General features: G+C 35.6%; 1 protein-coding gene across 2 annotated transcripts in view; it reads right to left on the bottom strand.

Moving 5' to 3' along the window:
- The window catches only part of LOC138711691 (alpha-tocopherol transfer protein-like), a 47063-nt gene extending 32872 nt beyond the window's left edge, over positions 1–14191 (bottom strand). The window contains exons 1-3 of one of the 2 annotated variants that reach the window (XM_069842821.1): positions 13881–14191; positions 10886–11043; positions 5653–5821 (exon numbers count right to left, since the gene is read on the bottom strand). In XM_069842821.1, coding sequence (XP_069698922.1) covers positions 5653–5821; positions 10886–11030 — 314 coding nt within the window. In that variant the 5' untranslated portion in view covers positions 11031–11043; positions 13881–14191. The remainder of the gene's footprint in view (positions 1–5652; positions 5822–10885; positions 11044–13880) is intronic. The other variant, XM_069842822.1, reaches the window with a different exon arrangement.
- Positions 14192–14953: the final 762 nt, after the last annotated feature.

Raw genomic sequence — 14953 nt, 5'->3', positions numbered from 1 at the left:
TCACCATATGGTTTACTTTCAACTACCCTTTTGAAACCCTTGCTATCCCCATCACCTAAATACATAGTGTATCTAACACAATACTTATATACAGAACGTTCAAAAATTTTCACAGCACCTGCTGATTCCATGCCTCCGCTTACACCTGTATAGTTTGCTTTGCACGTCCCACTTTCCTTGTGAATCTTTAGTTAATTTTCATTGTTTTTATTCGAAATACATGTTTGACAGTACTTAGACAAAATTTCAACATCTAGAACTTTACCTGTTGCCACACTTGTTGCAGACACTACACCATTGTTGCTAGTATGTCCTCTTTTTTGCCAGGTACCATCTAGAGCCACCGTTAGGTCCTTAAATTCATCATCACATACTACAGCTTCTCTTTCAGCAAGTGCCATAGAAACCCCAGCACATTCCCTAACAGCATTATTCAAATCAACATTGTAGGATGTAAATCTTATAGAGGGTTTAGGAAGGTTCATTACAGCACGTAATGTTTTTCCTGCAGTTTGCCCTTTTCCACTACATCTAAGTCCATACACTAACCTAGTATTTATCTCATATCCTGTCTGAACATATCTTCAAGTGTAAAATGTTTCTTCTGCACTACAACTACTACATATAAACATTAAATAACTAGCTAATCCTACTCTTTTACTAGGGTCTTCGATGCATGATAGACCACTCTTACACTAAACTTGGAGTAATTGAAGCTAATTAATCAAATAAATGATTCTACTTACTGTTTTTTATATGCTCACCTGTATGTAATTTCTGTTTTATACATATTTCATTGTTATTTTCCATCCGAAGATAATTAAGAACAATGAATATTACTTAATATCTCCTATCTTTCTTCAAATAGTGTTTATATGCCAGGTTAATTTTCATTTGTTTTCATAAGTTAACAATGATGCACATTGGGAGTAACATATAAGAAATTATTTTCCTACACAATCCACGCTATATTCACTTTGTTTTGAAATGATTAATCGAAGATGGTTTGCTTATTGCTTATTACACGCAGATTTGTATGTAATTTCTATTCCATACTTTTTTTGTATCCCACGATCATTAAGTATGATGAATATTATTCATGCTTGTTTCCTGTATTTCTTAAAATAATGTTATGTGGCGTGTTAGTTTTTATTTGTCGTTATTTACGTAAAAATGATGCGCCAAAAATAATAATAATTTCGTACACACTCTACATCCTATATATTCACATTTGTTTTTCAGTGATATATTCCACTCAAATGTGATGGACCGGTTAATTATTATAAATTAATTGCATGAAGGTTTGGGGGCGAAGTCCCCAACAGGGGTTTTAGGGGACGGAGCCCCCTAAAACAAGAAAGAACACATTATAAAATGTAACTCGTACCTTCAACCCTAAGGTGGTGGACCGGTTAATTACTATAAATTAATTGCACGAAGGTTTGGGGACCAAGTCCCTAACAGGGTTTTTAGGGGGCAGAGCCCCCTAAAGCAAGAAAGAACATATCATAAAATATAACTCGTACCTTCAACCCAAAGGTGATGGGCCGGTTTATTAGGCTACTATAAATTAATTGTATGAGAGTTTGGGGACTAAGTCCCCAACAGGGGTTTTTAGGGGGCGGTGCCCCCTAAAACAAGAAAGAACACATTATAAAATGTAACTCCCACCTTCGACTCAAATATGATGGACCGGTTAATTACTATAAATTAATTGTATGAAGATTTGGGGGCCAAGTCCCTAAAAGGGGTTTTAGGAGGCGGAGCCCTTTAAGCGAGAAAAAACACATCATGAAATATAAGTCGGGGTGTCGGGCACTGAAAAGTGCCTTTTGGAAAGCATGGTGATGCGCATTTGACAATCGCAGTGTACGTATTTACTAATAATAATAACAATAATAATAATAATATTAACAACAATAATAATATCAAGTTTTAAAAAAATGAGAAGACATTAGGATTCGAACTGGTGTTGCCTGGATGACAACTCAGCACTCAACCATATGGGCTACGTCGTTACATAGTCTAATGCTTCCCTATTAGCCTCCTAAAAGAAGTATGTCACAAACAATAGCCAATATTTCCAAAACGAGGGATCGTTGGCCACCCATATCAGGTATGACTTTAAACAGTATACCTTATTTTATTTCAAGGATTGCAGTTCGGTGTTCAAAGGAGCCACCGATCTGCACTCCTTGAAATGAAATAAGGTATACGTCTTGTACTTTCGTCTCACACAATCTTATTTAATTCGGTGATTAACAGAGCGTGTCCTCTCCTTGTCAGTGGTAAGATGTCTGACATTCGTTCCTGAGTTTGTGAGTTCGTTTCCCGGAATGGCAAAAGTATTATTTTTTTAATTCTAGTTTTTAATTACCGTCAACGCGGACTACTTTGTATTTACAGATATCTTTTTTTTTTCAATGTATTTTGTATAATTAAGCGCTTTCTTTTATGATTGATGTAGACTTCTCATGTGTTTGTGTTGCTAGTTGTAACTGTCGTAAAATTAAGTTTACATTTCTCTTATTGATAACATCGACAGAAAAAATGTTAATAATATTCTTCTAATCTTTATATACTTTCTTCTAATCGTGTAATAGTCAAGTTTATTGAAAACTTTAACCCTAATATACTAATGTAAAATAGTTTTTTATGTGGAATATAAAAAAAACTATTATTTAACATCGACGAAAACATTTTTTCTTCTGAGTTCAAGTAACACCTTAAGGGTCAAAGTAGCCCGCGATGACGGTAATTTATTAGATTAAATGAAAAATGACATTTATTAATAAACTTCGTTATGCCTGCCTTGTGAAAATATTATTGCCCATCAATTATTGTGGGCTATTAATAGGCGGGACCTGGCCTGTATAAACAAAAATACTTGTTTCACATCCTAGAAAACAGACTGATATCAAACTAAAATAAATAATTAAATTAACAAAAACAAACAATTTGTTGGTGGGGAATAGTATCTTGACCACAAACCACCTGCGTCAACAACTGCCCTCATTCTGCGCGGCATGGAGTCCACAAGATTATGGAACAGGTCTAAATTCATGGCCACCTCCTCCCACGCATCTACAACTCTGTCCCACAATTTGTCAGCTGTCCGAACGGGTGGTTGTTCTGCCCAATTAGATCGTAGGATCCTTTTGACTGCAGCCCACAAATTTTGAATCGAACTCATACCTGGTGAATTTGGAGGCCAGTCGATCAGGTCGACATCAGGCCTCCTCGTAAACCATCTTTGAATCCGGTTGGCGGTGTGTATTGGATGATTATTCTGCTGGAATGAAAATGTTTCTTCTGGATATCGTTCTCGGTCGAAAGGGATCATTACTTTTTCCAAAATGTGTTCGTAGACTTCTGCCGTAAACCGCCCGTGGATGCGTTCCAGAAGTCCTGCCCCATCGTATGACATCCACACCCAACACGCGAACCTCACGCAACCCGACTTGTTAACAATTCCTCTCACGAAGCGTTCATCGTATCAGTGGCCATTCATACAATAAACTAGGGGAGTACTATCGTTGCTATTGGAGACAATTAACTTGTCGGAGAAAATGATATTTCTCCAATCGAAGTCCTGTCGGAGAGTAGCACACGCAGAATAACCTATGCGAACCAGGGCAATGAGTTATTGTTTCTGTCCATCTTCAAGCGTAATGACGAGAGACAACGTTGTATTAACAGATAGCAGTATTGCTTGAAAGAGAGAGGGAGGTTTATTATTAATTGAGTTAGGGCATATTCTAAGAGATATCGCCACATAATTATAGCTTTGCGAGACACATATTATGATGGCAAAATTGTAATTAAAAAAACAGGATTGTAGGAGATTCTAATCTTGAGCTGTTACTGTCAACTCATTCAAGTGACCAATGCCATAACGACTTATGCTACTGTGACTGTTAATATCAGTTCGGCATAATACGTGTTTTTCCTGTTCATATTCGCTTCGGTTGATTCCGTATTTATAAATTGTATTATTATTTCACTCTTCAGAGGTCTGAAGTATCTAGAATCAACCCTACGCTCGATATTATAACATATTTTATGCTCGACCATGCCGAAATGTAGTAATTATACACCTGGCAGCAGACCTTTAATGCATGTCATTAAAGTACACCTACTCATTAAAGGTCAGGTCTTTCAGCCAATGACGACTCAGATTACAAATGTTCAGCCAATGACAGGTCAGCTATCTACCGTTATAAAACCGCAAGTATCGATTATTCTCGCATATGCAATCGAAAGAGAATTAGCGAAAAGTCACGGAAGCTGGAAATCCAATACTGTCGCAGAAGGTTATGTTCTGTTACTATAATAATTAGCGTAAATTGTAAATAATATTCAAATAAATTCAATTTGTCATCTCGTTTTTCAATGTCCAATTTAATTTCAATGTTATCTCTGTAGGTTCTTATGGCCCAGCAAGGTCAATGTGAACATCTGTTCCTCGGAAAAAATCAATACTTTCGCGTCTGCCAACATCTCACAACATACGGGACATTGGTCAATGTCAGATCGAAAGAAAATTAATAAAATCAAGTTAGAAATATGGTCAAGCGTAAAAAGTTGTATGAAACTCGCCTATAATGGTAATTAAGACGCTCGTATGAAAATTATGAAACTCGCTTGCGCTCGTTTCATAAATATCCATACTCCCTTCGTAATTACCTTCATTATAGGCTCGTTGCATAATGTACCATTAGACTCTTAAACAAAATACAACAAATTTGAATGGTTTAATTATGTGTTACCTGGTGAACTATGGCTTTGACGAGACGAGCATGCGCAATGTTATGTATCTGGAACTTAGAAATTGTCGCTGGTTCATTCTTTTTGCCTTTAAGTGTACATATTAGCAAGAACCTTAATCAGATTATTATTATTATTATTATTATTATTATTATTATTATTATTATTATTATTATTATTATTATTATAAGAAATTAATATAAAAGTAGTGGATGAAGTCGTGTATACAATTTCATACTAAAAAGCTTCTCGAGTTGTTTAAAAGTATCTATTACCCCCTCCTTATCTTCATTGGTATCAAATTTTCGTAATTATACTTTAATGGATTGAGGAATTTGGATCACTTTACCCTTAATATTTTGAGAAATATAAAGTTCATTGCACAATGAAAAGTAACACAAAACTGTTGGAATTCCGCATAACCAGTTCATAAGATAATATGAGAAAAGTGGATGAAAGGATCTCATTCTTTCTTATGGAGAGAAACATATTAATTAAATAGTTATAAGGTCACAGAAAATAACAACTAAAAATAGTTCATTGACATGAATTAAAAAAAGGCAATAAATAATTAACAGTCCACACCTGTGGAGTAACGGTCAGCGCGTCTGGCTGCGAAACCAAGTGGCCCGGGTTCGAATCCCGGTCGGGGCAAGTTACCTGGTTGAGGCTTTTCCCGGGGTTTTCCCTCAACCCATTACGAGCAAATGCTGGGCAACTTTCGGTGCTGGACCCCGGACTCATTTCACCGGCATTATCACCTTCATATCATTCAGGCGCTAAATAACCTAGATGTTGATACAGCGTCGTAAAATAACCCAATAAAATAAAAAATAATTAACATGACATTTAAATGTATAAATATAACTAATTTTTTATATTTACTTTAATTGAACGGCGTCCTGGTACCATTTACTTCTAGGATTCCAGTCGCACATCAGTTCTGGAGACAGAGACCTGAGTGTGTAATAGAAGTCTATGGACTGCTTGGTTCTCTCCATGCTGTTCTTGCAGCGTATCAACCAGCGTTCTAATCGGGCCTCGTGTAAACTGCCTGGTAAAGAAACAAAACAACTTACAGGCTTCCTAATTTGGTTATAATATACGGTGTGGTAGCTCGTGCATCAGTGAAAAAGGAGGAAGAAAGTATATCGTGAATGTTGGAAAACAACGCGACTTCAAAATAATATTGTAAATTCATGGAGATTACAAATGTCTTGGACTCTGCTTCAAACTCACGAAATTAACAGTGATAACCGATCTTGTTCACCACTTTAGCAAAACAAGTTATTGGACATTATTATACGTATGAGGCTATCGAGTGAAAAACTCGCCTTACCCAAATTTAAAAAAAAAAATTAGTTACATATGGGATGTTGTACATCTCGCAGCTGTCTATCTACTGATATAGTCGGTCTGTGCAAATCTTGTCTAATTCCTCTTCCATAGAGCTCAGAAAACTACTATCAAATGAAAAATTGTCCATAAATGGATTTTCCTGTTTTCTCACAGATCACTTTACTTGGATAGCCTCATATATTTTTATAAGAAACAAGTGAGAGGTAGATGGGAATCAACAAAATTAAGAAATACATAATTAAAAAACAATAACAGAGAACTGAGTAATTGACTCAGATTGTCGCTTTACTGTTGTTGCTACATAAAGCAGACTTCATGAGATGTAAGTTGAAGGTTGTCAATGAGGACATGGGATGCACGTAATGAAAACATTTTAGGCCTGTGTGCTATAATTTACGACATTTCAAGATCAACTTGATAATTTTATATTTTAAAATAAGTGTTTGTACAGGGACATCATTTTATTTTTACTTGCATTTTTATTGTACCTGCATTTCTGAATGTACTTCACTCTCACCCCTTCACTAATGTCCTTGCTCCCGTCAGACACACAAACTTACGGCTGCTGTTGCATTCGAAGTCTTCAAGCAGTGAAGTAAACACTGCAGTGTATAGTGTGTTTCAGAAATATGATTGCGTTTTCTATAGAAGAAAGAACCTATATTAATAATATCGTACTAAAAATTATATTGAAGAAACGATAAATTCAATTTCCGAGAATATGCTTCAAAATGTTTATAATAATATGCGTACTGAATTGAAGCCTGCATTGTAATGAACGGCAACCATTTTCAGCAACTTGTTTAAAAATTCAGATTAGCTTTCTTTGAATTGAGGTGGCTAAAAGCAAAGGAATGCTAGTGACATTTGTAATAACATGAGTTAAGTGCATCCAGTGTAAGCAAAAGTATCTAAAATTTTAGTGGCAAAGGGATATTTTAATCGCATCACACATTAAAATTTAAATAAAAAATTTCACCGATTTTACGAAAGCTTAAATATTTAAACCCCATTTTCTCAAAAGTAACTTAAGTGCACTTACAGCCTTTTACTTATGACCCCCTCAATTTAAATGCTCTCTCTATATTGTATGATAACATCAATAATTAATATGCTAAATAAAGTAGATATTACATAACGAACATAGCCGCCTGAAAAGTTGAGTTAAAAAAAAATGTTAGTACTCTACTGTATTTTGATAAATTCCGTAAAAGTAATGATCAAACTGAAAATCGTAATATCGTATTTCCCTACAACATAAATGGATACACTACTTTTCTCTCCTCCTATACCTAGTAAAATGATTTGTTTACATATTGCACTAGTAACATCAAACTCCTGTAATGGAAGGGGGAAACAGTGTTTCCGAGTATAGCCAGGTTAATGTTAAAAATGTTGGTAAAAATAAAGTGATGTCCCTGTATGAAATGCGTTGCATAACCTATGCTAATTAGAGTAGACTAGTTCCTCGCAGGAAAAAAAACGCAATAGTAATATGAACTGAAGCATCCCTTCCTATACATAGAACTTACATAATACTGAAATCACAACTGAAGGTCGCATACACAATGCTTGGAGAGGAATTTTCGGCAGGACCCAGAACTGCGACCTCTTACGATCAATAATTATCCTAACCTTCAAGCCAAACGCATTCCCAAACACACACTGGCTGACTAAACTGAGGTTCGCTGTGTACGCAGGTTTCGAGCAAGCCACCCCGCAAGCCGACGATCCGGTAATCCTATGGAATTATGACGAAATGGAGAAATGATGACGGAGTGATGTATATAGCTAATATGGGGAAAACGGGAGAACCGCGAGATACATCCAACTTTGACGTTGTTCGCCACGTAACGTAGAATATCGATCGACAAAATAAAGGGTGTCTTATTTTAGATCCTACGATACGTTTGGATGAAGATCAGCAGCGCATCTTTCAAATCAATCAGTAACGACAATCATCCATCTGGAGATAACGAATTCCTGACTTAAGTGAGAGGTGCAACTTAACAAGAGCTACATGGGAGGTGAAGTGTCTCCCTTTTGGTGCAAGAGGAACATTAATTAAATTCACACAATTCGCCTTCAACTTCACATTTGAAGATATAAAACTAAAGCTACGGTTTGGCTACGACGATCTTCGTCGAACGAACATCGCCGACGATTGAAATCGCCAGCAGTCATCGTCAGAACTTCGTAGATGAATATCAAATTGTTTTATATATTTGTCCATGTCTGATCAGCTGATATGTGGATGACAATATGATAACGTTATAATATAAGTTTTGCCTTGAAAAACAAGTACGGATCTTTAAAGTAGTTAATATCATGTTTAGAAATAGATATACAGAGGGGTCTTTTAATTCACTGATATTAAGACATCTTGAAAATGAACCCACCAATTTTTAGGAATATTTCAGATTTTCTCCCAAACAATTTCATTTTGTTTTATGTTCAATTGAAAATTATATTTTAAAATTACCCACAACATTTATTCACAAACCAATAAGCCCAGCTGAAAGATAAGCATAACTTTAAGGTAAAAACCAATGATATGAACACTTTATTTTTACTTTTTACAATGTTATTTTTTCATTTAGGAGCATTTATTTAGGAAATAATGTTACAAATAAAAAGAAACAATGTGAGAAGGAGGTTTTTGCACTTCTCTCCTCTGCTCGGAATTCCACTTCACTTACTATTTCATACTGAAACTTTTGTTTCAGTAGCTAAATCTGCCGCATCGTGTGTGTGTCCTTCAATTATGAATCACTTTACTCAATTGTATTAACAGTTCTGGTTGTTACAAAATATAAATTTGGTATTGTTTACGTTGGTTTTTGTTTTTGGCTCATGTCGAACAGGAATTTGTGTTTAATTAATTAATATCTCGTCTTCATTAGTGGAGAAATTGCAGAAAGATTTCTGTTTTGCCGCCATTATGGTATGTATGATGTATAAATCACATGTCATTAAATGATTTAATTCATCACCTACTGTAATTTTACAATTGGTTTCTCGGCGATGATCGCCAGGTTTTTGCCTAAAAGGCAAACGACGATGTTCGTCGAGCCCAGCGACGTTCGTTGACGTTCATCGCCGTAAAGAAACCATGCACATTCAAATCAACGGTACAGAATCCCAGCGAAGATCGCCGTAGCGAAACCGTAGCTTAATTGTATGCTGACACTGAAGAATTCGTTATCCACTTTGCATAATCATTTATAAAGGGCCTAAATTGCTTTGAAATAATAATATTGGGCAGTATATTGCAGGCAATTCCTTCTTTTGCGTCAAATTCTTTACTGCATACTTTCATATGTTTGTTTATTATGTTTCCTGGATTCCTTGTATCAGCCGAAGTTTTCGATAAGATGTTCCTTATTTTTAGAGTTTGTGGTGTAACTCATATTAAATTTAGATATTTTAGTATATCAGGGTATGGAATTAGAAGCGTACAGTTGTTCAATTCGACATAAACGTAATCCAGGTGTGATCAGCGGGGGAATTTCTACCTTTTAAAAGAGGTGCAACAGTAGCGTAGAATATCTTTTAAGCGTATGCCTGCATGCGACTTTGATATTATACGTCACTGCTGCATCTCATTTACTTACTTACTGGCTTTTAAGGAACCCGGAGGTTCATTGCCGCCCTCACATAAGACCACCATTGGTCCCTATCCTCAGCAAGATTAATCCATTCTCTATCATCATATCCCACCTCCCCCAAATCCATTTTAATATTATCTTCCCATCTACGTCTCGGCCTCCCTAAAGGTCTTTTTCCCTCCGGCCTCCCAACTAACACTCTATATGCATTTCTGGATTCGCCCATACGTGCTACATGCCCTGCCCATCTCAAACGTCTGGATTTAATGTTCCTAATTATGTCAGGTGAAGAATACAATGCGTGCAGTTTTGTGTTTTGTAACTTTCTCCATTCTCCTGTAACTTCATCCCTCTTAGCCCCAAATATTTTCCTAAGCACGTTATTCTCAAACACCCTTAACCTATATTCCTCTCTCAAAGTGAGAGTCCAAGTTTCACAACCATACAGAACAACCGGTAATATAACTGTTTTATAAATTCTAACTTTCAGATTTTTCGACAGCAGACTGGATGACAAAACTTTCTCAACCTAATAATAACAGGCATTTCCCATATTTTTTCTGTGTTTAATTCCCTCCCGAGTATCATTTATATTTGTTATTGTTACTTCCAGATATTTGAACTTCTCCACTTCTTCAAAAGATAAATTTCCAAATTTTATATTTCCATTCCGTAAAATATTCTGGTCACGAGACATAATCATATACTTTGTCTTTTCAGGATTTACTTCCAAAGCTATCTCTTTAGTTGCTTCCAGTAAAATTCCCGTGTTATCCCTAATCGTTTGTGGATTTTCTCCTAACATATTCACGTCATCTGCATAGACAAGCAGCTGATGTAACCCGTTCAATTCCAAACCCTCTCTGTTATCCTGGACTTTCCTAATGGCATACTCTAGAGCAAAGTAAAAAAGTAAAGGAGATAGTGCATCTCCTTGCTTTAGCCCGCAGTGAATTGGAAACGCATCTGACAGAAACTGACGTATACGAACTCTACTGTACGTTTCACTGAGACACATTTTAATTAATCGAACTAGGCTGCATCTCATTTATGGAGTAGAAATGCCCGCGCTAACATATCTGAATTAACACAAGTAAATAGAGTATGTCACTGAACAAATGTGTTGATTAACGTGTATATTTGTTACATACCGGATTCTTCAGGCAGATGGGGCTCCATGGCTAGCCACTTCTTCAGAGCTTCGACTGATTCCTTCAGCCTTTGTTCATTTAATCCAAATTCTTCCCAGATTTTTTGTACCAGGTCTTTACCCGGGACTTGGAATTCTTTCGCCATTATAATTCGTAGTCTGGAAATAAGCAGAATTAATAATAATCAGTTTGTTTAGTAAATGTGTAATTCATGTGCTTAAAATGTTGTAGCTTTAATGAGTGGAAATGATGGTTCATACTGAATTCGTAGCTGTGTGTAACGTAATGATTATAATCAGGCTTCGAGACTTTGGACCCGATACAATAAGTTTACTGTGCATGCACTATAGGTTTTTGACTCGCTGCAGTTAAATAGAGATGTGTTGAAGTAACAAAGTTGCTATTTAGAGTAGAGTACGGTAGTATGGGGAAACACACATGTGTACATTCTGAAAGTAAATATACATTACACAATGATAATGTCAAAAGAATAACAAAAGCATTTATTCTCTAGCCTTTTATAGGGTAGGGTGGGGCTACTTGAATCAATTTTACTTCACTCTCAATTCACAGCTATAGAATTCCCATTTTCTAAACTGGAACATCATTTTACATTGCAGTGAGGTGTTTTCTATTAAGAAATAGCAAATTTAGTTTTCATACGCGAATATATTCCAAGATAAACAAGATATTATAGAACATGTCAAAGCATTGATTTTTCAGAAAAGGTGGGGTAATTTGGATCACTAGTGGGGCTATTTGGATTACATGTTTTGTTGCAACATGTACTGAAATGCAAACCCACAATGTTATAAACTAATAAAATCATAATAATATAAAAATATTATAAACTCAGAACTTGAAACTACTTATAATGTAGGCGAACTAAACACATTTTCCACAAGTAAATTGTTTTCGTCCGGCTGCTCCTACGCACATTTCATGGTATCAGGTTTTGCATGACTGGCATCTTAACCTTTTGTGAACGAATTCTTATCAAAATAATTGACCCCGCAAAAACCACATAGTTCACTGTCATCTTCAGTCGTTTCTTGTGATGATTCTTCATCTGAACTGCTGGCTTTTACTTTTTTTTTTTTTTTTTTTGCAAACTATCTTCTTGCCTTTTGTGGATTAGTTTCTTGATTCCTTAACGGGTGTGCTCTTCTCTAATTGTAACTTTCTCTTCGCTCTGGTTTTCTCAGTATTTTCAGAGGATGTCAGATGAGAATTAGCTTGCTTTTGTCTGTTTACATTTTTCTTGATCATATTTTCCATATGATACAAATAGCCCCAGTAAAAATGATTCAACTAACCCCATCCTTTGGATTTACGTATAACTCACGTAGTTCCTACGTTTCGCAACAGAATGCGCTAGTTGTACCGTAAAAGAACGAATGGAGTAGTATATTACTTGACAACAGAGAGGTTATACGGAATAACTACATAATTTTAACACTAAGCCTTATTTACTAACGTGTGAAGATTGTATGGCATTAAAATGGCGTTTACCTATATGTCTTTGAAGTTCTCCTGAAGCTTGAAAAAGGCATGTAATGACTTAAAAACGCTTGAACAACACGGCCAACTGATCTGTACAAGTTCTCAATGGTGATGTCTGCCTATGTGTGCAACAGTTTGTGCGCAGTAGGCAAAATTCTTGAATTGATCCTACTAGCCCCTTGATTCAACTAACCCCACCCTACCCTAAGCATTTGTGTTTAATTATACACAGTGTTAATGGTGGAAATAAGCATGTACCAATTTTTATTTTTTCATTTATCTTATTGGTCGTCTTTAGGAAGTGCAGTTACAGTACCGAATTGCAATGTACTACAAGATACATTCTCAGTGTCTCAAACGTAAATCTTTTTCGGTTATCTGCCAAAGTTTGTACTGTAGAAAGCTGCGCTCTACGTCGCATGACGTGATAGGAGCAAAACGAAGAAACCTAACATCATTGCAGTCTCTAAGAGACAGTCCTTTATTCTCGAGTGACTATGCCGACTAATTTGCTGTTTATGTTACATAATGTTCCATATCCGTTATTATTTACATAAAATTGATTTCCACTTCTGTTTTACACGTTCAGTAACCGGTGTACTTGGTGTCTCATTAATTCTCTGCATCATTTTCTAAATTAATTTGAAGGCTTCCGGCATCTCTTGCTCTGACTTTTCTAACCGTGTAATAGTTTCAGACACAGTTTGTATGAAAAACAAATTATTCGTCAAAACCTTCAAATCCAGAGCGTTTTCCTTTGCGTATTTGTTGGCATTCATTCTACAGTACCCCCACCCACTGTACGCTTTACTACTATACTCAGTACGCCGTTATGCGGATTTTCCACTGAGCTGCTCTATCGGGTCCGAAGTATCGAAGCCTGATTATAATATTATTCCTTAATACAATATTTTATACCTCGGATGTAGCATACATAAATAGGAAGCATAAATTTGTAATTCTGAATGATTTGAAATAAATAGCTGAACTTAACCTCCTGAATTCTGAGACACTTCTCGTTTCGTTTTCAAAAACTATTACAAAAGAATTGACTGACACAAAGCAAAATGCTTAAATAAATGCAGGTATATCATACTATACTTATGATCTCTGCCCTTACATCTTATATGCAGACTCCACTGCAAGAATGATGGATGTCTCATTCTTGTCGAAAATGAACCAAGACTGTCAATGCATAGCTTAAGACATGTAGAATGTGCAAAGAGAGTTATATGGCATTAACACTGATAGTCATTGTCCAGTAATGATAGGAAAATCACAATTAAGCTTTGAGCGCTAAGCATTTCAAACTTTGAATTGCTTCTCCTGCAAAATGTATTCCAAAAGACATCCATCGTTCTTGCAGTGGACTCTTCAAATACCACTACATTATGGAATTAGGTTATACTCATTAAGAAAAGAAAGCAGATCTCTTTGTGTGTTGAAGTATCAGGGAAGGTCCTGTAAGGCGTCATGTGATATAAATTCGTACTTAACTAGTTACGGCTCAGCTCTCAGATTTGCAGGCGTCCGTCACTCCGTGTTGTCCAGCTCTCACTGACTGGTTGCCTTGCAGAATGTGTTACGGCATACAGTGAAATCGGTGGAACAGGTTTTTACAACATTTCTCATAAATGAACATATGTTTGTTTTTATCGATTGTTATTTGAATAAAATATTAGATCCTAAGATCATTTCTAATGAAAATAATAAAATAAAACATCTGTATAATTATGTGGAAAATTTACATTATTGCAAAATCTCTTACAGGAAAATATAACGCAATATCAAACACGATAGTGGGCGTATATCGCAGTCCCCGAAGAAAAGTGTAACATAAAAAACGTCATCTTTCCAGGAGAGCGGTTTAAATGTTTAAAAACTGCTTATCAAAGCAGAGAATGCGATTTTACAAGAACTTATTTTTCCTTGTGAAAGAATATGACGTATTTCTTCATGATATTTATAAGACTTTTATATCAAATAATTTTTTAAAAGTACAAAAATTGCATTTTTTGGATATAACTACAGTTTTCTACTGGAACGATAAACAATAATTACCTAAAAATTCTTGGAAATATGACGCTTCTATGCTTCTACTGGTTCCAGTGAATTATTATCTTTAAGTTACTGCTTTGTTGTTGAGTTTATTGAAAAAATGCCCACTGTTACTAACATACAAAGACTATAAAATGATAAGATATACAAATTCAAGAGTTTATTAATACAAACGCGTGATCATAAAAGAAAATAAGATAAGCATAACAAAGCACATTTATTTTGACATAATTACACACACTCAAAGTATTTATATGAAAAATTCCAACAGGCTTATTATGAAGCGAAAGCAAAGCATCCTACTCTAAATTAATACCAGTTCTGTGTGCATTATTTGTTCGTGACACATTTTTATAGTGACTATTACAATTTACTACGTCATACTACTTTTGATCAATAAAACGGTACGAAAGGACTTATTTCAACCAATCATGGCTGTTTACCGCACAATTTTATCGCGTCCCTAGCATTTGTTTAATTTTATCGCGTCCCTAGCATTTGTTTAAT

The sequence above is a fragment of the Periplaneta americana genome, chromosome 13, assembly GCF_040183065.1.
Source record: "Periplaneta americana isolate PAMFEO1 chromosome 13, P.americana_PAMFEO1_priV1, whole genome shotgun sequence".
Classification (NCBI taxonomy): domain Eukaryota; kingdom Metazoa; phylum Arthropoda; class Insecta; order Blattodea; family Blattidae; genus Periplaneta; species Periplaneta americana.
The sequence above is the reverse complement of the archived record's forward strand: the minus strand, read 5'-3'. Positions and strand labels throughout refer to the sequence as shown.